Genomic DNA, 23,180 nt, shown 5'->3' on the forward strand with positions numbered 1-23,180 from the left:
TACTGAAATACTTCTTGAAACTTTTCTTTGAACATGGCTTATATGTGATTTCCAATTAATTTTATCATCTATTAATACTCCTAAGAATTTTATTTAATTTACTTTTTCAATAATTTTATCATCCAACTTAATTTCAACATCATTTGTTCCCATGTTTCCAAACACCATTAACTTGGTTTTCCCCAAGTTTAATGACAATTTGTTTCTATCTAACCACAATTTAATTTTTTTCAGTACTGTATTAATTTCTTGCTCTAATGCCTGGAGATCATTTCCAGTACAAAAAATAGTCGTATCATCAGCAAACAAAACTAACTTGAGAACATCTGAAACTTTACATATATCATTTATATAAAGAATAAATAAAATGGGGCCCAATATTGCCCCCTGTGGGACACCACAAAAAACATCCAACAAAAAAGAACAGAAATCTCCAAGTTGTACAAATTGTTTGCAGTCAGTCAGATAGCTCTAGTCAGATACATTCGACATTTCAGGGAAGAACATTATGAAGTGGTAAGGTTGAATAGACTTTCATTCATCTGATATACTGCTTTAACCAGTTCAGGGCCTCTGCGCTGAGTTGCTTCCCAGTGTGGGAATGGTCAAAGTTTTTGTACAAATTTTGGAATGGATTTGGACAAGTTCTGAATGAATTTGGGACTTGAATTTGACATGATCTGGAATGTACTAGTTTCAGGATGTATTTGGACTACTTTTAGAATATTATACTATGCTTATTTCCATCAAATGAGCTTCGTGTGTTTTTATTCATATATGACAAGATTCCCATACACATTCTATGAGATTTGTCAATGTCTTAAAAATAAAATTACTGAAATAATTTACAAAGCAGACTATATGTGATCACCATGTCAGAGACTGAGATATGCTCAAATGATGACTGAACACTAACACAGTCATGTCTGGAGCTGAGGTAAAGAATAAAAAATAATACTGTTTGAACTGGTGTCAAAAGCCTTTTAGAGGCAATAACTTGAAATAAAATACCTTTAACACCTTTATTGTACTACAATGTCAGAGTTACACCCATGCTGTACTCTTTTGAATAAAGGATCAGTATCACGTGTAAAACCTCAAATGGTGTCGACTGACATTGGATCGGTGTGTGGATTTCAGTGAGTATCTGTACTACACTAACAGAGGAGATGTTGGAGCACTGGTCCATGCTATCTTCATGCTATGTCTTGTCTACAAAGAAAATGTTTGTTTACTCTAATTGTTTATGGTATTGCAAAAGAAAACAGTCTGACTCTGTTATTCTAAAAAGTAATTTTTTAAAGCGTTATTTCATGTTTTATTTTGTCCAAACTGGAAACTTGAAAAGAAATGTCTTATTTTATTTTATATTGATTTTCTGTACAGAACAGTCATTGTTTATGTATATTCATACATTGTTTTATTTCAGATATTCTTTTGTACCAGTGATTGTCCAAGATGTTTCATTTTAGCCATAATAAAGCAAGTTGAATAACCGTTCAGAAGCCTATCTGAAAGGGTTGTGTATGCCTATAGATGTATTGGTAACTAGTTGCCACGGCCCCAATTCAAGTCATCACTGACTTCGCCGGACCCAAGCCAAGTCAGCCCCCGATCAACCCGGCCCCGACTCCTGATCACCTCGCCCCGACTCCCGATCACCTCGGTGGCAACTATAAACCAGATATATTGTTCTGATATATAAATGGCTACATGACTTTTCTACCCAAGAAGCATAGTTTATGCATTAAAAACGTACTAAAGTTTCTTTGAGAAAACATTAAGTAATTTGGGCAATTTACAGTGCCTTACAAAGAAATAACATACATGGCAACTAAGAATCTTCAGTGATTATGAAAAATAGAAAGTGATTTAGAAAGGCATAATAAATTTAAAATGTTTAAAGATAGTGGTGATAAAGGAAGGAAAATCTACTGTTTAATGTAAAGCCTGAGCTTTACATTAATTTTTTTTAAGCTTGATTTAGAAGAAATGTGCTTGAGCAGTCATCAGTTATTTGGGAGGTTTGTTGCACAGACGAAGCATTGCAACTAAATGCTGCTTCACCATATTCACTGAGTAAACATCTTCCAGAGGACTTCAGGAGTCTGGATGTTTCATATCTACAAGCAAAACTGAAGCACATTTAGGTCCAATATCACTGAAAGCTTTGAAAGATCTATATATACCTTATCTTTTTTTACAGATTGAAAAACATATTAATATTAATCAGAACTGAAGTCAGCTTGTGCTTTGGTCCTCTTTTTAATGTTCCCCTGTGGAGGAATGAATTGCCTATCGATGGTTCAAATTCCAGTCTCCAGTGAGTGAAAAGTGTTACAACAGAGCCCGGAGCTCTACTGGAGCTCAGGCAGCATGGCGTGACAGCCTGCGAGCTTCCTGATTGGTCTAACACGAGACCCTCTCCGTCTCACTAGTTTCTACACCAACCAATGGGAATAGATCTTAGGTGACTGGTACCGCCTTCTTGATCGCATTGACCAATCGCCGCGAAGGAGGGGCGGGGCCAGTCGTCCAACTCTTCCCCGCTCACCTATCGCGGTAAAGGGGTGATGGTCGAGATTCGGCTTTTGGGGTTGGATTAATCAACAGGAGAGTTTATTCTCCGAGAAGAAGTCAAAAAGCAACAGGTTTGCCCCGACACCATGGAGCCGCTTCTGTATTTAGGCAGTCTGGCCGTTATCTTCCTGCTGTGGATCAAAGTGAAAGGCTTAGATTATGTGATCGTTCACCAGAGGTGGATATTTGTGTGCCTGTTCCTGCTGCCGCTCTCCGTCCTGTTCGATGTGTATTACTACATGAGGGCATGGATCATCTTCAAGATGTGCTCTGCGCCCAAAAAGCACGACCAGCGCGTGCGTGATATCCAGCGACAGGTGAGCAAGCCCTCGCGCGCACGCACAGGTGTGCGCTCACAATCACGAGCACCTGTGAGCAGGTCCAGAGACCTGTCAGAGAGAGGCCATCAGCTGTCAGTAGTCACAGTGTTCTAACCTGAGCAGGTGTGTGCTTCTGGTGGGCTCGTGTCTCCTTACCGTGTCCCATAAGTTCATTTTACAAAGTTATTCCACAGGTATATTAAAAACTTTCTTATTTTATTAGTTTATCATTTTACAGGTCTGGAACACCTGGGGCCATAGTGGGGCGTATGTTTGACAGCCACTCACCTTTATGATTTATTCACCAGTGAACTCATGAGCTGAAGTTAAATGTCCAGACTACAAAAACTATGAGGAAGATGAGGATAAACACCATTTTCACTAAACAAATGTCAGTATTTTATAATTTGTGTCACTGTAAAGTTTCACTACAACTTTCATCAGTACCCTCCTCCATAAAAATATCAACATTAAGTCAGTATTTTTTAAAACGTAGATAAGTGAAAAGACATAAGTGAAAAGATTTCTATAGAAAATGCTACACAGGATTGCTGAAACTATAATCTTGTCAAGAATAACTAATTGGTGATTATGTAAGTGTGTCACATCTGCTTATTTACCTGAACTCCATGCAGCTGCATGGTTAGTATTGTTAAAAAAAAATCCTGCTCATTAAAGAAACGCAGATCACAGAGTTCAGATATTCATTAAAATGTAGGGTTTGCTCAGTTGTGACTTATGATTTTAAGTAAGCAACAGCACAAAAGTAAGAGAGAAACCCCTACTCATAAAAAATGCAAGTATACCAGAAAATCCTGCTTGATGACAGTAATTTGATTATTTCTAAGTGGTTACCCCAAGCTCTGCCACTTTGAGAATCCACAAACACATATTCACTCATAATGGAGAATTATTGATGTCACTCACCCATCTAAATGTAAAAGTAAATAGTTTATGCACTTCATATTCCCCTTTTCGTTTGAAAAATAATTCTATTTCTCGTATCACAAATTCTTTTTGTTCGCAGGTGCGTGAGTGGAAAAAAGAGGGAAGTAAGACCCGGATGTGTACTGGCCGGCCAGGCTGGCTCACCGTGTCTCTGAGAGTGGGAAAATACAAGAAAACCCACAAGAACATCATGATCAATCTGATGGACATTCTGGAAGTAGACACAGAGAGACAGGTGGGTCTGGAGTTGCTCCAAAAGATGAAATATGAGTTATTTTCATGTCCGTCTTCAGCATTCAGCTTGCCAACTCGTCTCACTGATATTTGATTTTTGTGACATTTCAGCTCGTCATAATAGCCAAAGTCAAGAATATGTCTTCAGTGGGATGTCAATGCAACCAAACGTGTGCAGCAATTTTGAAAATCTGAGTGGGGGTCTTATTGCTCATGCTTATTGTGTGATTACTTGATTCAGGCCAAAATTGATCAGTCTTGCCTGCTAACAGTGAACCAAAAGCAGGAGGAATAATTTATGTTGTAATTTCTGTAGTGCTGCTGATTTCTGGGCCACATATAACATGTTATAACACCTCATCAACTCTTTCTGAAGTATTTTAAGGCTTCAAAACAGGCAGATTGACTCTGCTTTGCACATTTGTCATAACTTTTTTGGTTGTTGTTGAAAGAAGCAGAACAGAGCACTCGCTGCAGGGTTTGTTTAATGAGGGGGAATGTGCCAGCTACTGACCTGCTGATTTTACCTGACCAAGTGTCATAAACAAGTTTAAACAAGCAGTTTTTTTTTTTTTAGGTATTTCTTTATTTTTAGATTTGTATAAAAAGTATAAAATGATGACAGTGGCTTGTGGCTCTACCACTGAAGTATATCTGCTCTTCATTTACTGATTTACACTTTGAATCACACTGAAATGAATCCCGGTATAATAGCTGCTTTCGTAGAGCCCATTTGTGGAAGTATGAAAGCTGCCATCTGCACCCTTATGTGCGCCAAACATTTGGACTGGTGCAGCTTCACAAACAGTTCTTTGTACACTTCCAAACATATTCTGGTGTTTGATTAAAATCTGTTTGAATGCAACACAGAAACCAAAGAACTGTAATAGAACCAAACACAGGACATGCCAGCAGAGTTGTTCTTTTTTATATTTATCGTTATTAATTTACTGAAAATAATAAGTTCTGCTGCTTTTTTGTCTTTCTTTTCAACTTTTTGGCTGAAAGTGTATGAAATTCCAGTTTCAGTGTCATGAGTCCCATCATCTACGGCAGTTCAAATGTAGTTTTTATTCAATTATCAGCCTTTTATTTTGCACTTTAATATTCTCCATCAGTGTCAGGCATGGTAACTTTGGAGAACCAGTCGCTTTCACTTCAAAACCACTACTCTGTCAGAAAATGCTAAAGATGACTGACACAGTACTGTGGTTAACCAATAAGAATGCTGGCTTAATAGAAAGACAGAAGGTTCAAGGCTTTTACATGGCAGCAGCTTCTCAAACTCCATATTCAATAAATATTTGGAAGTGTTTGTGTGTGTTTGAGTCTGGAGTTCGATCAGTGAAGTTGTGAAGAGGAAGCAATGTGCAGCTGGTGATTGTTTCTGAAGATGGCCCAGCCTTTTACAAACTAAATATCCTGCAGGTTGCCAGGTTTCACACTCCTGCACTGACCAGGCACAGAGACCTTGGCTCATCCGTCCTGCTGGCAGATGGATATGTGCTCTATAGCAGAGTGAATTATGGGGACTATGGGGGATTGCTCTGCTTGTCGTGACTGTTGAATTCATGTTTTTTTTTTTTTTTTGCCCCAGGAACTCTTGCAGGATTCTCTTTTTTTTTTTTTTTAAATATAAGACATGGGCAACTGGGAGGCTTGACGCTTTCTGTGTCACATGTCTGGGTCATTTCCTAAATCTTGAGCAAATGTTTAATAGTTTATGTCCTATCAATTTCACCGGGGAAGCAAAGTCATTATCAAAACATCTGATCAATAAATTGCAAGTGCTTTGTAATGATAGATTTAATTTCCTCATATAATACCAACTATTGCAACAACTATTGTATCTTTTCGGACACCTCCTGCTGAAAACCCAAAAAGTCAGGAGGATCGTTAGGCCCCGCTTTCACAGTCTGTACTCATACTGAAAGTCAAGATCAAGCGAGCTTTTGCCCTCCTGCTCTACGGGAGGTCTCTGTCCTCCCTGAGCTCGCCTTCGGACACCTGCGTTACCGTTTGATAGGTGTACCGCCCCAGTCACACTCCCCACCTGCCCCTGAAGGTTTTTCTTTTTTTAAACATCCTTATGTGAGTGTTCAGTCATAGCGTGGCCCTCTGATAATGATAAAGACATTTTTATTTTCCTCAGTGATCAGAGATTCCTTCCCTTGAGTTTTTCTGTGTAATATCTTTATATGGATGCATTTCACCTTTTAAAGTTATGTTTGCACTTTTAGGTTTTTTTTGCAATATTAACTTGTTGAGGAGTCATGTCTTGTTTTCATGAAGGTGAAAGTATTTAACTGCAAAATACATGAAAACATCCATAATTGTTTTGGTTTTTTTTTTGTGTAATGTTAAATTAATCATAAAACCGTGCCTGGCTGATTTCTGTACCTTCAGCTGGATGTCACATTGTTACTCACAGTGATCCTTGTTGTTCAGGTGGTGAGAGTTGAGCCACTGGCCAACATGGGTCAAGTGACGGCTTGCCTTAACTCAGTCGGCTGGACCCTGCCGGTGCTGCCTGAGCTGGATGACCTGACTGTGGGTATGTTGTATGGATTATATTCCTGATTTTTTTTTTTTTTTTTTGTGAGAAAGCATCATGGATTGGCATTGTCTGTGGATTCTAGAAAGAGGCAGTCGTGCAGGTCATTTCCACCGCTCATTGCTCATGAACGTAGAATCTGCATCTCTTTCATCATCCACTGTATCCTGTTTAGAGCCTTGGCGACTTCTGTAATCGTGTTAGAGGACTGATGTTGTAGCTCAAAAGATGAAACTGGCAGGAAATGGCTGCAGCACTGGAAGCACCCCTGGATCAGGTTTCATAATGGATTTCCTGATGCCATAAACTACGCATCAACAATCTAATGTTTTCCCATCAAGCCGTCATACATTCATTTATCCTGATGTCCACGCAAGCACAGAGATACACACTCGCATCAGGCAAACGCTGCCACCTGCTCATGTGTTTGCAGGCTGTTGTGCTCACCCGGGAAGAAATCCAATTACAGCAGAATTTATTTTATTTCTTCTCCTCTCTCAGGTGGTTTGGTGATGGGCACAGGCATCGAGTCGTCCTCCCATATTTACGGGCTGTTTCAGCACATCTGTGTTGCATATGAGCTGGTTCTAGCTGATGGCAGCTTGGTGCGATGCACTGAGGTGAGTGTGTGTGGGCTTGTGCATGTGTGTGTGTTTGTGTGTGTGTATATGAGGCTGAGTGTTTGAGTCCTGGAGTTTCAGGTGTTTTAAAGTATGCCCAAGAATTGTAAGTATTTGTAGGGACGTCACTAGGTTGTAAGTTCGGGGGGGCTTAGCCCTCAGGAGATGAACAAGATGTAAGCAAAGGTACCACAAAACTCCACAAATAGCTAATAAAGACTGAGAAATTACTCATTATTATTTCAGGTTTTTTTTTTTTTTTTTTTTTTTTTTTTTTTTTTAATACAGTGTAACTCCAAATAAAGGTTTGCAGAGTAGCAGTGTGTTTAAAGCTGCAGTTCTCAAACTGGGGTCCCTTTACCCCCCAGTGGATAGCGAGCCAGAGCGTTGGGGGTCTGTGAAAAAAAAATCTAATGAACTGATAATAAATTAATAACCATGTTGTATCAGTAAAAAAAAAAAAAAAAAAGTGTATATCTACATGTAGATAAACACAATGCAACAATAAACAAACTAATTACTCCCACAGCTATGGACCAATAAAAACTCTGACATGATTGATACAGATCACTAAATCTGTGATCCATTATTTGCATCACACACAGCTCCTGCCTCTACTCGGTGTTTCTATCTAGTGACGATGGAAACATATTCAAATAAGCCGCTTCATCACGTGGTGCTGAGTCTAAACCAGCTGAACTGAGAAGATATTATGACCTTTATCTGGAGTTTGGTTTCAGTGAGAAGAGAGACAGAATACCAGGATGTGTGTAGAGTCTTCAGCTGGTAGCAAATGAAGCCACCGAGCTAAAGCAGGTCCTGATTACCAAGAACCAGAGTTCAGAGACTAAACTGAGGAAAGAATGAATAACACATTAGCCTGAAAACAGGAATGGTGAATTTGACTGTAGCTTCAGTATAAGCCCAGAGGGCTTCTCATTTAGTGGTAGAAGAGGATCTTAGCCTGTTTGTCATCCATCACTCCAAGAAAAGAGAAACTGTGTTATGAGAAACAGACTCACCTTCTCACTAACATAACTAGTTAGTGATGTGACTGAGTTGTGTGTGATCAGACTAGTTACACATATTTACTGGGTGACTCCATTATAATCTATGTTTGTCAGTTTTCTGCAGTTTTCTGCAAAGAAGTGGCAAAAAGTGTTGACCCACTTCATAAGGTTTTGAACTGTTTGTTCAGCAAACTGTTTTCATTAGAACTGGTTCAGGGTTCACTCTGTGTGTAGTAACTTAAAGGAACTTGAAGGAAACACTCTGGTTTCAGCTTCAGAACTCCTCACATCATTACATAACAGCTGCTGCACAGAACATCTCACTGCTCACACTACCTGGTTAACTCCTTCACTTCCTACAGGCTGCACTAACTCCAGGACCCCACTGGAATATGTGAGCTGACCTCTGACCTGCCTGACTAGAACATAACATCCACATTACAGCACTGCTCATGTTCTGAAAGCTGCAAATTTAAAATTCTAAATGATGTGAAGTGAAAGCTTCAATAAGATTTTGTCTGTTTGAAATTATAGAAATTGTATTGACATTACTCTAGTTTAATTTAGTAAAGATCATTTCTACTACACAGATCCTAAATACTTATAACTGAACCTTCAAAAAAAATGATAATTCATATGACCTTTGGGATTACAAATGGCAGACTGTGTTTAATTACCATGAGGATTATGAGGAGTCCTTGAAAAATGTTCTCCCCTGTCTGAGGTCCCTGGATTAAAAAAAAAACCCATGAGAACCCTGGTTTATAATGTTAAATCCAGGTTTTTATTTGTCAGGCAAAGAGCATTTGGTTTATTAATGACATGGGACTTTCTATTGATCATATTTGGGTATCTATTGAATGGTTATATGAACATTCATTGAAAATCGTATTCCACGTTATGTAAAACATTCATTTGTTAATTTGTTTTCTTCTAAATAGCCCCAAACTATTTAGGGGGGCTTGAGAAAGTTTTAGGGGGTCTTCAGCCCATTAAAATTAGCCTAACGACGCCACTGAATATATGTGTCTATTTACTCATCTAACTTACTCATATTCTTCTGCCTGGTTTGATATTTGTAGATAGATGGTAATAGAAAGAACTGAAATATCATTATGGAAAATAAATCATTGGCTAATGCACAGAGAAGGTTTTGAAAATTTAAAGTCCTCTATCACTATGTGGTTTATAAACGCTCTCAAACTGAAGAATGATGAAGCCCCCCCCTTAGTAATTTACCACCAGCTGCTACACGCTTTTTTTGGCTCATGTGTTCATTGTCCAGTTGTGTCACGTTCACACTCTGTTGGAGGCGGCATTTAAAACGTATTCTGAATGATCATGCAAAGTGTGAATGTAGCCAGTGGGATTAGCTACTGAGTCCTGTGTATCCTGACACCCTGATAACAGGACCCTATATCCCCCACTGTAGACCACATCAGACAGAACCATCGGTGTGTGTGGAATCCTTTTTCAGTGTGATTTTTGTTTTAAGGATCCTGAACCTGAGGCAGTAGAAAAAAGGGACACTGGTAGAGCCGACTCTCCCACCTTTGCACTCACTCGCTACAGAGAGGCGTTTACCACTTGGTTTTGACTCTTCCACCTCCTCTGGATCGAAAAACTACTTCCGCCAGCATCAGATCACTGTGTGGTATTTACTTCACCATGTGCAGGCGCAGCTAAACTATGACAAAATGAATAACTACACTCTAAAATGTTGGCAAGAGCAGAAGCCAAACAGCCTGGGAGGATTACTGAGATTTATCCTCGTCAAAAAACAACAGACTACTAAGAAACTTTAAAATAACTTGCTTAATCGCTCAACAGATTGACTGCTTAGTGAAGAGGACTATAAACCACACATCAGGCCTTGCATGAGAATAACTGAGAAAGGCGTTCTGTGTCTTCAGGAGAATAAAAAACTGTCCCGAGAGTAAAAAAGATCCTGATTGTATACAAATGCTAAAAAAATTTTTTAAAGGTAAAATAATAATTACATTTCTAACCAGACCTCATAGAGTTGTTGGCCAATTAAGAGCTGCTTTACTAAATTTTAAAATAATGTCTGTATTGTGTCCTGTCAGTTTCAGAGGGAGAAATAGTCTCACTAAACATAATGATGGAAAAATCCACAGAAAGTAAAACTGTAAATAGGAGGCCATTATGCAAATCTGGAAACAGACAATAAGTCAGTGATTACAGGTCTGTAGCTTTACTCCCACGAATTTCCAAAATCTTAGAAAAATTATTTATTCACAGAGCAGACACATTTGTTGACAAACACAAACTGCAGTCTGAAAGCCAAAATGAATTCAGATCACAAGCATCCACTGCATTAATGGAATTAATAGATCAAATCACACCAAATGTTATTTATACGTAGACCACTTTTTGTATAATGAGTATGGCACAAAGTGCTTTGCATGATAAAACACAGTAAAGGTAAAGCACAGACGCACACAACTGCCCTGCACAACACAACAACCCGTACCAGCCCCCAAATCATCACGATGCCCTCGGGAGGCCTGGGAGGTCCTCCAAGGGGTGGAGAAGTTGCTGACACTGGGTTCCATCCAAAATTATTCCCTGAACCAATTGTAGAATTAATCATAAACGAGAAAATACTAGACTCATGCTGGACACTGGAGCACAATAAAGCCAACTACAGCTAACTACAACACACCACTGGACCCGGTAGAAAAACCCGGAAAGGCTGACTACCGGCTGGTACACGACTTGAGGGAAATAATTGCTGATTTTAAAATATCACATTGAATCCTGACACCATGCTGGCTGGAATAGAAGAAAAGAACAAGTTCTTTACAGTAATGGAATCTCTCAAATGCGTTCTTCTGCCTTCCGATAACTAAAGACTCCCTGAAATATTTATAATAATGCGTTCTTTTATGAAGGGAAGCAATATATACCATGCTACCACAGGGACTCAGTGGCAGCCCCTCTCTGTCCAATGCTGCCCTAAGAACTCTAATGAAGGAACTAACTATCCTATCCGACGTGACCATCCTCCAATATGTCGACGATATATTGATATCCAACTCAACAGAAAAAGTCACAGCCGAAGCAACAGCTCATCTCCTAAAATGGCTTGAAGAAAAAGGATTTAAAGTGTCTAAACAGAGGCTCCAGCTGTGCCGACCCCGAGTAACCTTTTTGGGCAGAGTGGTGAGTGAGAAGGCCCTATCAGTTACAGGAAATCACAAGGACACGATATTATCACACCCAAAGCCAGCAACATTGAAAGAGATGATTAGTTTTCTGGGCTTCACCAACTACAGCAAAAATATTGTCAGTGAATACACAGAAATAAACCATACTCTCCGCCAAAGGATCAAAACTGCACAACCGACTCTGATCCACTAGAATGGACTGCAGAGGGAGAAGGCGCCTTCATCAAAATCAAACTCTCAAATCAAATTCTCCAAGCCGTTGAACTCCCCAACCCACATCACAGGTCTTTATTAGTACAGTAAATGAGGGAAACAAGAAAAAACTTTAATCTTCAGAACTGTGACCCGGGTCTGGGTTTATTCTTGTTCTTACAGGAGGAGAACTCAGACCTGTTCCATGCTGTCCCCTGGTCCTGCGGCACTCTTGGGTTCTTGGTTGCTGCGGAGATTAAAATAATCCCGGCGAAGCCATGGGTGAAGCTGCACTATGAGCCGGTCAGAGGACTGGAGAACATCTGCAGACGCTTCACTGAAGCATCGGAGAACAAGCAGAACGCCTTTGTCGAGGGAATCCAGTACAGTGAGAACACTGCTGTGATCATGACGGGAACCATGACCGACCATGCAGAGCCCGACAAGGTGAGCCGTTTGAAAATTTACGTGCAAAGATGTGTTTTCACAAATCATCACATTTAACTTCATTGTTTCCTCTCTGACTTAAGGTGAACAGAATTGGCCTGCACTTTAAACCCTGGTTCTTCAAACACGTGGAGAGCTACCTGAACAAAGACCGCTCTGGGGTTGAGTACATCCCTCTGAGGCAGTACTATCACAGACACACTCGCAGCATCTTCTGGGAGCTCCAGGTACACACAGAACACACTCAAGCAAGACCAGTCTGTCCCTGGGCGCTAGGATTTCTTTTAAAGGCCTGCATATATCTGCCAGATTTTAGCTTGTCATCATCTTACCAACTTGCTTGCTCACTTCTCTTTATTAGACACTAATGCTCTAATGCCCCCACCTCCGCCCCCACCCCCCGTCTTATTCTCTCCTGCACACACACCATTAGCCATTACTGAGAAAGGCTTGGCATCCTTTGTTTTCTGTAACAGTAAATGGTGTAATGAATTATGCATAGCATTGGTTTGACAGAAACCTAAAGGGGTCACCTCTGAGCTTTTGGATGCTTTTCTTTTTTTTTTTTTAACGAGTTAGCAGTGCAAAGACATTGTAGACAGGAACTGGACTGAGTGATACTTTGATTAAAATGTCAGACATTTCTTGATCTGTGATCATTGAGTGGTGGTGGTGACAAGCTGTTTGGTGAGATGGGACTGCCCTCTGGTGGAATATAGTAGCAGGTGACTAGGATGGAACTGGTCTTAAGCACACGATCGCTGTTACTGTGTTTAAATAAATTTAATTTCAATACCTGTAGTCGGAAATCTTAAATTATTTTATAATTTAAAATTTCAAAATAATTAATACAATTGTGTTATCATTAATCACTGAGCGACACCTTTTCTGCAATACATGCTGCTAAATTGAGCTAATCAAAAGCTAATAAATTAAAGAAGTTGATGTGTAATCTTGGACTTTAAATGAATATACATCCTTTTTCTGCAGGATATCATTCCCTTCGGGAACAACCCCATCTTCCGCTGGCTGTTTGGGTGGATGGTCCCCCCTAAGATCTCACTCCTGAAGCTCACGCAGGGGGAAACCATCAGACGACTCTACGAGCAGCACCACGTGGTCCAGGACGTGCTGGTACCCATGAAGCACCTGGAGGCCTCCATCACACGCATGCACAAGGACATGAATGTAAGAAAAATTCACATAAATGGTACAGCGACTGAACCGCAGAGTTTTAGCTACGGCTGGTTGTCAATATTTCTTCTTTTAGTCAGCAACACAAAAATGATGCAATGCAATACAACACCCTTTACTTCTCCATTTAAAGACGATAACACATCTTATCTACAGATTAAATTACTTGACAGGAATCCTGATTTGTGCCAATCCCTTCCATAGCACAGCACAGCCCCCTAGTGGTGTAAATGGTATTTCCTAAATTAAAATGAAATATGACTCTGACTAATATTTTGTGTTATTCCAGGTTTACCCTCTGTGGCTGTGTCCATTCCGGTTGCCACCAAGCAGAGGCATGGTGCACCCCAAAGGCCAGGAAGAGGAGCTCTACGTGGATATTGGAGCTTATGGCGAACCCAAAGTCAAACACTTTGAGGCTAAAGCGTCGACACGTCAGCTGGAGAAGTTTGTGCGAGATGTGCATGGGTGAGTCTTCAGCGTAACATTTAATTATGATTAAAAGTTGTTTATATAATCAACAGTCAGAATCACATAGCCATTTAGTGGCACTTTGAATTCAGATAAAAAAAATAAAAATAAAAACAGTCTCAAAACACGTTTGAGACTGCAGCTGTGAAATTCATGTTCTGAATCTGAATGCTGTGCCACTGACCTGCAGGTTCCAGATGCTGTATGCAGATGTGTACATGGAACGAGAGGAGTTTTGGGAGATGTTTGATGGACAGCTGTACCACAGACTGAGAGAAGAACTGGGCTGTAAAGAGGCATTCCCGGAGGTTTACGACAAAATCTGTAAATCTGCCAGACACTGACGCCCCCCACCCCCACCACCACCACCACCATCAGCCCTGCGTCACAGACCCACCGAGGCACTGTCTGCCGCTTGGTGACAGAAAGCACACTTCATTGGTAATTTTGGAGAAATTACGCCTCTGCATTCATCCCCATCCAGTTTATAGTTAACCTTAACTAAACACGCTGGAGCAGTGGATTGCCTCGATGCAGCACTGGGGAAGCAGCGGGGGTCATTGTCGACCTATCAGCAGCGGGATTTGAACCTTCAAAGTCTGCTTCTCTAAATCCTACACTACTACCTACAGCTACAAGTTTTTACAGTTCTCAGAAAAACAAACAAAAAAAACTATAATACTCTGAAGCATTGTTCTGAATGTTATTGAAGGTAGAACTGATATTGTTTTCATACACAAATACTGTGAAGAGGGAGAAGAAATATTTTCACATAAATCTATCCATTTGTTTCATGACAGCTTATTTTTAACATTGTGTTTCCAATCTCCTGTGCTGCTTGACTCAAACCTCATAAGGCCTTTTTAAAATCAAACCAAATATTTGTTTGTTCTACATTGTGTAACTTTTCTGCGGATTTCAATGCCGTTATCTCATTGTTCTCAAAGTGCCATTGTGTTTGAACTCAAGATCCCTAGGCTAGTCTTCAAACACATTTTCAAATAATACTTTTGTGATCATGAAGAAGAAAAAAACTATTTTTTTGAAACATATGACAACAATTCTGATGTTGATCTGTGATCTGTGTGACTTTGGATTAAGTGATTAAAAACTATTTCATCTGAAAACACAGGAGACTTTGTCATGACTGCTAAAATACACGCCCATGCACACATTTACAGATGTGTTGAACAGGCTTTGGAGTGTTACAACCTGAAGACTATTATGGACACACATTGTTTCCATCAGTAACACCAAAGAATGCCATGTTGCAGGGTTGTTTCATTAGTTTATGCTGTTGAAGAGAGGATGGGCAGGACAGAGAGAGAAGGCTCACTGCAAGAGTAAAAGGGAAGATTCCCAATGGTGACACATGCTTCAGTACATGATTTGAAATGGGAAGCTGACCCGGAGAATACAGAGATGAGATGAGAGAATTAAGAAGCGATCCATGGCGCACAAGCATGCTCCCACCTCGCTCAGGATCGATGCACCGGAGGAACCAGAGTGTGCAGCAGAGAGAGCCAGACGGAGATGTTTTCAGGACACATCCCCCTCTCCGCCGGCGGTTCCGCCTTCCTGCCTCTGCGCTCGGAGAGCTGCAGGGCGAGCTAGCCGGTTGGGTAAGTTTGCGGTCGGAGGAGCAGAGTCGGGCTGTCCGGAGTGTCCCACCACGCAGGTAAGCTCCACTCCGGGTGTATATTACAAGGCAGATTTCACAGCCACTCCGGGGTTTGTCTGCTCGCAGCAGGGGAGCGAGGTTGCAGCGGGCGGCGGAGCGCAGCTAGCTGCAGACGGGGGGAGAGCAGCCCGGCCAGCTGTCGGTGTTAAAGTGGGAAAACTCACTTCTGTAAAGGTGACTTTGAGGATGAGCGTCAGCCTCGTAGCGTCGCTTATATCCCGATTTTACTGTAGTTAAACAAGCAAACAGACAAACAAACAGGCTAAAACCTGCGGGTCCGTTGGTGAACATTTAGAGAGTAGTTACAGAGTTGAAGTAGTGGTTTTATTGGGTGTTTACGGGGTAAGGTCGCCGCAGCGGCGCAGTTTCCTTGACAACAATGCGGAAGTTTCCAGACACACCTGGCCCAACGCCCCCTTTATCACGGCCACTCCACGCTTCTCTATCCGAGTAAATAAAAGACCTCAGTTCTTATTTCAGTCTTGCTTTTCCGTTTATTAACCTGCAGTAACTGTGGCTTGAATATTCACGTCAAGAGCAAAACCCCTTCTGTCCCAATTAGACGTTTGTAATTTATTACCATTCTATTACTTCTGGGGAAATGCTATTTACTACATTTTACAGGTCCTATTTTTGGGATGTGGTGGGCAACAGAGGGGTCAAGGGTCATCCTTATGGAGCCACAGTGACCTCAGTGACCTGACCTGTTGGATTGGAACCTGTGGATCCTCTGGCCTCTTGTTCACTGCTGCACTGTGTGATGTGTGTGTGATTTTTCTTTGTGTATGATAACTGTGTGTTTTACAAAATCATCAAGCTTTATTCTCTATTTGATTTTTGTTCATCTCGATCTGATTTCAAGTATTAAAATCAAATAGATTATGCTGTAAAAAGGGTAGAAACAATACTTAAAGCTCTCTCCTAACATTGTTAATTTTACATCAAAAGCTGGTGTGATTGGTAATAAAAAGTACAGCTTTGATGTTTGACAAAAATCAGGCTGAAATTGGCAGTGTGTGCTGACTGAAAAGCTTCGTGATTTGCATTCCCGTAAGTCATTTCACCTCTATTTGTGCAGCACTTTTCAGGCAGTGAATCTGACTCAACGGGCTTATCAGGTGATTGGTGATTGTATGATTAGATTAGCCATGCTTTGTTGCAGATTTATCACCATCACAATATCAGCACTCACCATATACATATCATAATAGACTGATATGAAATAGATCGTTTTTTTCCCCGTCCATTCACTGTCTATTCATTCTCTTTATGTCAATATATTTGACCAGTCTGATGTAGCATTGTCCTCTATTATGTTGTGTTTCTCTTCAAGAATTCAACATTGCAATTCACTAAGTAGCAATAGGCAAGAAGTCAAACATCAAGGAAAAATATAATGAACTGCAAAGACAACACACTACTCCACTTCTGAAGAGGTGGTGGTGGGACATGGACACACTCATAAGAAATGAAGTCAAAGTGACAATAGATTAAATTTGTGGTTTTCACAACAGTGAACATTGTTTGCAAGTTGGTAGCAACACTTATCACCATCTGATACAATGAGCCAAGTAAGTCTTGATAGATTGGATAGTAGTAGCAAAGAATGGAAAAAAAAAGACAGCACTCAATAGTCTCATGATTACCTTCAGTAATTAAAACAAATATAATATCAATAAAGAATTCACAGTTTTAGCTGTGTTGATTATTATGACATTGCATGTAATGTAGCATTTTTTTTTACCATTTTCACTTCAGTTCTCCCTCATTTTTAGATCACGCTCAGTCCTTTATATGATTTATATGATTTTTTTTTAATCAGATAAAGGGATTGTTATATTTAGAATTATGGGAATATTAAAGGGCTGCACGGTCACGCAGTGCTTAGTGCTCTGTCCTCACAGCAAGAAGGTCTGGGGTTCAAGTCCCGGCCAGGGCTCGGGGCCTTTCTGTGTGGAGTTTGCATGTTCTCCCCTTGTGTGCTTGGGTTCCCTTTGGGTACTCCGGCTTCCTCCCACAGTCCAAAAACATGCATGTCAGGTTAATTGGTCACTGTAAAACGGGTCTTAGGTGTGAGTGTGAATGGTTGTCTGTCTATAAGTGTCAGCCCTGCGACAGACTGGCGACCTGTCCAGGGTGAACCCCGCCCTCGCCCAGAGCAACTGGGATTGGCTCCAGCCACCCGCGACCCTGGAAAGGATGAAGTGGGTTAGAAGATGGATGGGAATAACCTGAGTTGCTTCCTTGCTGTTGTTGCTGTTGTGTAGTTTTCATGTTCAGTTGTCAGTATAGTTATTGTACTGTATTCTCAATGACTCACAGTGTCTTCGCCTCTGTGAAATGGACTGATCATTTTGGATTTTCTGTTTGACTTCCACCCATATCTATTTTTATGATGGCTCGCTGGGTCAATTTTTCACATCCAAACAAAATGTAGCTGAGGAAATGTCTCACAGTTTATTTCCCTTCATCCGTCTGAGTTTTAAAAGCTTCTGTGCTCTCAGTCTTGTTTTATGTCAGAATCAAGTAAAATAGAGAAATATTAAAAGGTTTCAAGGCTTCTGAAATCATGTCACTTGCATTTTGACAGATTGATTGTATGTTTGCAGAGAGTCAGACGGATATTTTGCAGAGCAGAGTGGTGTCCGGAGAGCATGGCCACCGACCAGGAGCCCACCTTCACCGTGAAGCTGCTGCAGCTTCTGCTGCTCTCCACCTACTGGGGCATGCAGATTTGGGTCACCTTCATTTCAAGTTGGTATCACACACGCACGCACACACATGCACACACACGAAAAATGAACAAGTGAAGACGAAACACGACAAAGTGTAAGGAATGTGTTTGCTCTCCTGATCATCGTCTTAAAATAAGTGGACAGAACACACTCTGATATTCAGCATTAATTTCTGTTAGAAGGCAGTTACAATGGGCGCCAGCAGGCCCAGATGATTGTTACTATCTTTCTGTAATCTCTCACACTTTTCTCCTCAGCTAACTTTGCCACTTCACCCAAACTCCACCCTGTTTACACAGGCGCTGTTTGAACTGAGATATTTGTGTTCACTGTTTGTTGAGCAACTTCATTGAGAAAGTTGTCCACAAGCCAGACATTAGTCACTTTAATTGACTGCTGGTGCACAATGATTAATGTCAACTGAGCTTTGCATCAGCATTCAGCAGGGGAGGAAGAGACGGATTACACTTGTTAATGCTCTTTTTGGAGTGTGTAATTTCACAGATACAGTTTGCACTTTGTAATCTGCTTCAATTCTTGTATTGGTGTATTTTTTTAACATGGTCTTGAATGTAGCTGCTGCTTTGTAATGAATGACTATGCGAAGTTCTCATACATTATCGTTTTGTTTCAGCAATTCACACATTTGTATTACAAAGTAGATATTTGAAGCATGAAGCACTAAAGTATTGCTCTAATTTATGTGCAGGCTTTGTGATGGACAACCACCTGAACAGACACACTTACGGGTTCATTCAGAGTCGCCTTGTGCCTTTCTACCTCCACCTTGGGTCGGCCTGCGCCTTCTTCAACCTCACCATCTATGCTGTGTACCATCCCTGTGACCTGCTGGATGAACGGGAAGCCTTTCAGGTCTGTTCTCTCTTTCCCGTCGTCATCATCTTCGTCGTCATCTTCTGTAGCTCCCGCAGCTTCTCAGTCTCTTTCTCTGTCGCTTTTCGTCTCCAGATCTTCATCTTCTTTGTGTCGGTGACGGTCGCGGCCGTCAACGCTCAGTGGTTTGGTCAGATGACCTCAGAGATCATGGCAGACATGCATCTCATTGAGCAGGCGTGTGGATTGGGCCAGGATATCGGCCTGTCGTCCAACCGCGAAGCGTACGCCAAGCTGTGCGAGACGGATTTGAAATACAGGCACCTCAGCAACCGCTTGTGGCTGTATAGACTGCTGTCGTCTCTCTGCAACCTCTGCTGCATAGGATGCAACTTCTACAGCCTCTGCTACATGGCTGAGAACCTGGCGGCGCTGTGAGACGTCTCCACAGCAGCTGGACAATTTTATATCTATTCCATATCACTCACTCTCCAAGCATTGCTCTTTTGTACATGATGTGTTTTATTTGGTGTCTCATGTTTGAATTTTGGAAATGAGTCAGTGAGGGCAATGACTAATGCTTCACCTTTCACCTAGAGTGTCTTGAAAGCGGCGTCCGCCTTCAGATTTCCCTTTATTTTTACTTTCTCCTTTACAGTAGAACAGCATACTGCCTGACTTAAAGTAGGTGCAGTGTGTTAAAGACTTTATGTCAGCAGTATCAGATACACCGGATCAGATTAAAGCCTGTTGCACTGCACCTTTTAGACTGTGCATGTGCAGCGGAAAGACAGTGTCGGCTCGGGAGCTGCTCCCGCGCTGCTCACTCCTGCTCATCTGGTTTGGGCGTAGTGATAATAGCTGTTCACAGTGAAGTGGCACAGGTTTGTCCGGATTACCTCATGTTTTCATGTTTGCATTGTAAGAACAGCAGTGTGCTGGTGTGTGTGTGTGTGTGTGCACTTCACATGTCACAGTGGAAGGTTACACTATCTTTAGCTCTCCTTGCTGCTACCAGCTCGTTAAAAGGGTTGACTGCTGCCAGGACAATCGCAGCTCTCGACGCTCGCTAATTTCTTCAGATTACTTATTCTTTAGTGTGTTAATCTATCCTTGTGGGGGACGGTAAAAGGGAGTCACGTGCACATCACATAATTGCAGTTCTGTGAAACCACTCTGTCAACCCTCAGAGAAATATCTGCCCACAAACAGTTTCCATTAAAGTCTGAATTCGAAGTAATACATATTTGTAAGGCCTGAGGTGGATTGTATTGAGATCACCAGAGCTACAATAGACCTGTACTCTATTCAGTGGCCTCTCTCAATGACAGTGTTGATGTTTTGTAGGCGAGCATGAATGAGCAGTGGAACAACACATTAATATAGTTCAGGCTGGCTCCACGCTTTCCTGACGTAGATAAGACAGAACAGAAAACAGATGGAGGACTGGATGTCTGATGACTTCCTGTACATAGGATATGTACCGGTGGAAATGCATTTTGGAAAGTGCCCGGAGGGGTTTAAGGTTCAGCAGGATTAGCCACTGAGAATGTTGAATGAATTCTACTCCACGACACACAATTTTACCGCTCCCTTATCATTTCATAGGATCTTTAAAATGTGCTTATTCAAGGCATGTCTGCTTCAGTCTGAAGTCCCTTTCACACAAACACGGAGGCTCCTTCAGATTCACACGGAGTCTAGCTTTGACCCAGCCTTGTGTGACTCTTTCTTTAACAAATAGAGGCACAGATTCACGACGTGTAACTCCGTGGAGTTACACGCGGCAGACGCTCCCCACTGTAGTAACCTCCACAGCCGTCACGCAGGTGGGAAAACCCGTCTGCCTTCATGCACTGCGCTCAGACAGTGATGAGAAATGAATGCCAACCCACCCTGGAACAAACGATTGGCAGTTTGAAAGGCTTCTGTGTGTGTAGATCAAACCACATTATATCAGTTATAAAGTCTGAATACGTTGTCAAATCAAGCACAATGATCTCTTACGTCAGTTGCTATGTTCTTGTTGATCCGTTCGCGTCTTAAGAAAAAATGTTTTCCAGCCTCACTCAAGGGACTTCAGTACTCATGCTTTATGTGACCCAGATTTTCTGATATTAGTTTAGTAGTATTGTACATGACAGTGCTGTGTAACATCTGGCTTAGCTCCAAGAATTAAGCTTACAGACACATTTCTGATATCGGTGTGTCTTCACACAGCCTTGTGCTTCTGTACTTATTACACACAAGTGCCTCTCAAAACGTGAAAAAATTATAATTAAAAGTTAGCTTTTTTCCAAAGTTTCCTTCAAACAGTGAACCAGGCTCATCTTTTTACACATTAACTGGAATATTTTCAGCCTTTTGGTTTGTTCTATTCTTCATCGTTTTAGTTCAGAAGTCCCCAAAACCAAAAATAGACCAGATATTTTCTAAACTGAAGACCATAATTATCTCACTTATAATGTACAGGAGATAAATATTTTTTTTCAGTGATATTGAAATATTTAAAATGTGATTGCAGGTTTTGCACCTTAATAAGTTGTGTGACCGTGTCACTGTGACCCCACAGGACAGTCTGTTGAAGATTAAACAGCCAAAGGCCAAGTCTGTGTTGGTTTCCGCCTTATAATGTGCCTTATATGAAAACACATCGGGTGTGTTTGTACATTCTGGTGAGGGATTTCTATTTTTATAAAAGGGAACTAAGCTATGCATCATTGTCTGTTTAGAAACATTTCTAACTCTTCAGGTTGTTTGACATTAGTGGATCTGAGTGCAAGTGTTTCAGTCTGACTTCAAACTGACACTACGTTGTTTTTGAGATCACGCTGTTTTGAGTCATGGGATTTTTTTTTTTTGTTTTAAGCATAATTCACATGTCCTGCAGAGGTGATCTGTGTTCTGTGCCTATTGATATTGTTAAAGCCTTTTAACAACACTTTCTTGTTGTAAGTCCTTCAGTGAAATTATTTGATCTGTTTTTGCTTTTTGTGCTGATCAAACACATAAAAACAAGCAGTCACTGAGGTCACTGCAGCAAAGAGCAGATTTTTATTTCTTTGTAAAAACTGGACTAATGACGAGGGTGCCACACAAGCAATGCAATATCGCTCGATTTATGGTGTATACATGTCTGTGATTTTACCTGCAGGTCGTTCGACCGTTTTGTGTCCAAACAAAACATCTTACAGTGTGATCGTTTAATTTTCTGATTACTGGGATGGTGTTAAAATTGTGCGGCGTGCTCATTTGGTTTGTGGTCGTGGGTTTGTACCAAAGGTGTTTCATCAGGTGTGATCTTGTATTAAAATTATTTTTTTTCTACCATTTCTGTGAGATATGTTCTGTCCCTCGGTGACTAAAGGTTAATTTATCATGCTGGAAGTTAAAGGTAACTCAAAACAGGTTGTATATCAGGCAAGAAAACTTGCCAGTGTGAAGGTTTTATCTGGCTCAAAAAAGTGACTTTATATGGTGGGAACAATACAACAAGAGAACTATAATTTTTCATAAATGTATCTGCTGTTCCTATAATGCCAGTGTGTGTTTTACTGTTTTAGTAAAAGTAGTTTAAATGCCATCGGCAGATATCACTGAAACTAGGGTGTGTACTGTACGCCCCAACATCTCAGAAAGAATATCAGATGACAGTTTTAAAGAGATTTCATGGTTTTTTTTCAAAAACAAATGTATTGTAAGAAATAACTATACTGAAAATAACTTTGTAATGTAACAAAAATTCAAAGAAGAGTGTGGGTTGCCCGATGTTACAATACAGATATGTACAACACAGTTTGAAATCCCTGATTTAAACAGTCCTTTAATAAAACTGGAGAGAGAAAAAAGAACTATTTCACTTTTAAAAAGTAGGCCTTGTATGTGTTGTTCAGTATTGTATTATAGAATAATAACATTTCCATGTATATGAATGGGCTTGTTAGTGGTTTGGCCATAAAATGGGAAAACCCAATAGCTTACAAGAAAAATATCATTTGAGATTCTGGCGCCTCCGAGCTGTCTCAAAGTAGTTGTGCAAAGTCTGAGAATTGGAATAAAACATTACTCTTCATGCCATCATAATTTTGATGTGATGAAAAAAATTTCAGCTGTCACTGCTTTATCAGATGATGATGGTACCAAATTTATATAGTCTAAATAACTAACAG

General features: G+C 40.7%; 2 protein-coding genes across 2 annotated transcripts; both read left to right on the forward strand.

The window, feature by feature from the left end:
• Positions 1–2,562: 2,562 nt before the first annotated feature.
• dhcr24 (24-dehydrocholesterol reductase) lies at positions 2,563–14,844 on the forward strand. The gene is made up of 9 exons (XM_030083000.1): positions 2,563–2,897; positions 3,928–4,083; positions 6,531–6,636; positions 7,138–7,256; positions 11,833–12,096; positions 12,180–12,323; positions 13,087–13,284; positions 13,580–13,758; positions 13,952–14,844. Exons 1-9 carry the CDS (start codon positions 2,667–2,669, stop codon positions 14,103–14,105), a joined length of 1,551 nt encoding a protein of 516 aa, XP_029938860.1. The 5' UTR covers positions 2,563–2,666; the 3' UTR covers positions 14,106–14,844.
• Positions 14,845–15,346: 502 nt separating this feature from the next.
• Positions 15,347–22,341, forward strand: LOC115381539 (transmembrane protein 205). The gene is made up of 4 exons (XM_030083002.1): positions 15,347–15,439; positions 18,052–18,196; positions 18,887–19,050; positions 19,147–22,341. Exons 2-4 carry the CDS (start codon positions 18,097–18,099, stop codon positions 19,447–19,449), a joined length of 567 nt encoding a protein of 188 aa, XP_029938862.1. The 5' UTR covers positions 15,347–15,439; positions 18,052–18,096; the 3' UTR covers positions 19,450–22,341.
• Positions 22,342–23,180: the final 839 nt, after the last annotated feature.

Source organism: Salarias fasciatus, chromosome 23, assembly GCF_902148845.1.
Source record: "Salarias fasciatus chromosome 23, fSalaFa1.1, whole genome shotgun sequence".
Classification (NCBI taxonomy): Eukaryota; Metazoa; Chordata; class Actinopteri; order Blenniiformes; family Blenniidae; genus Salarias; species Salarias fasciatus.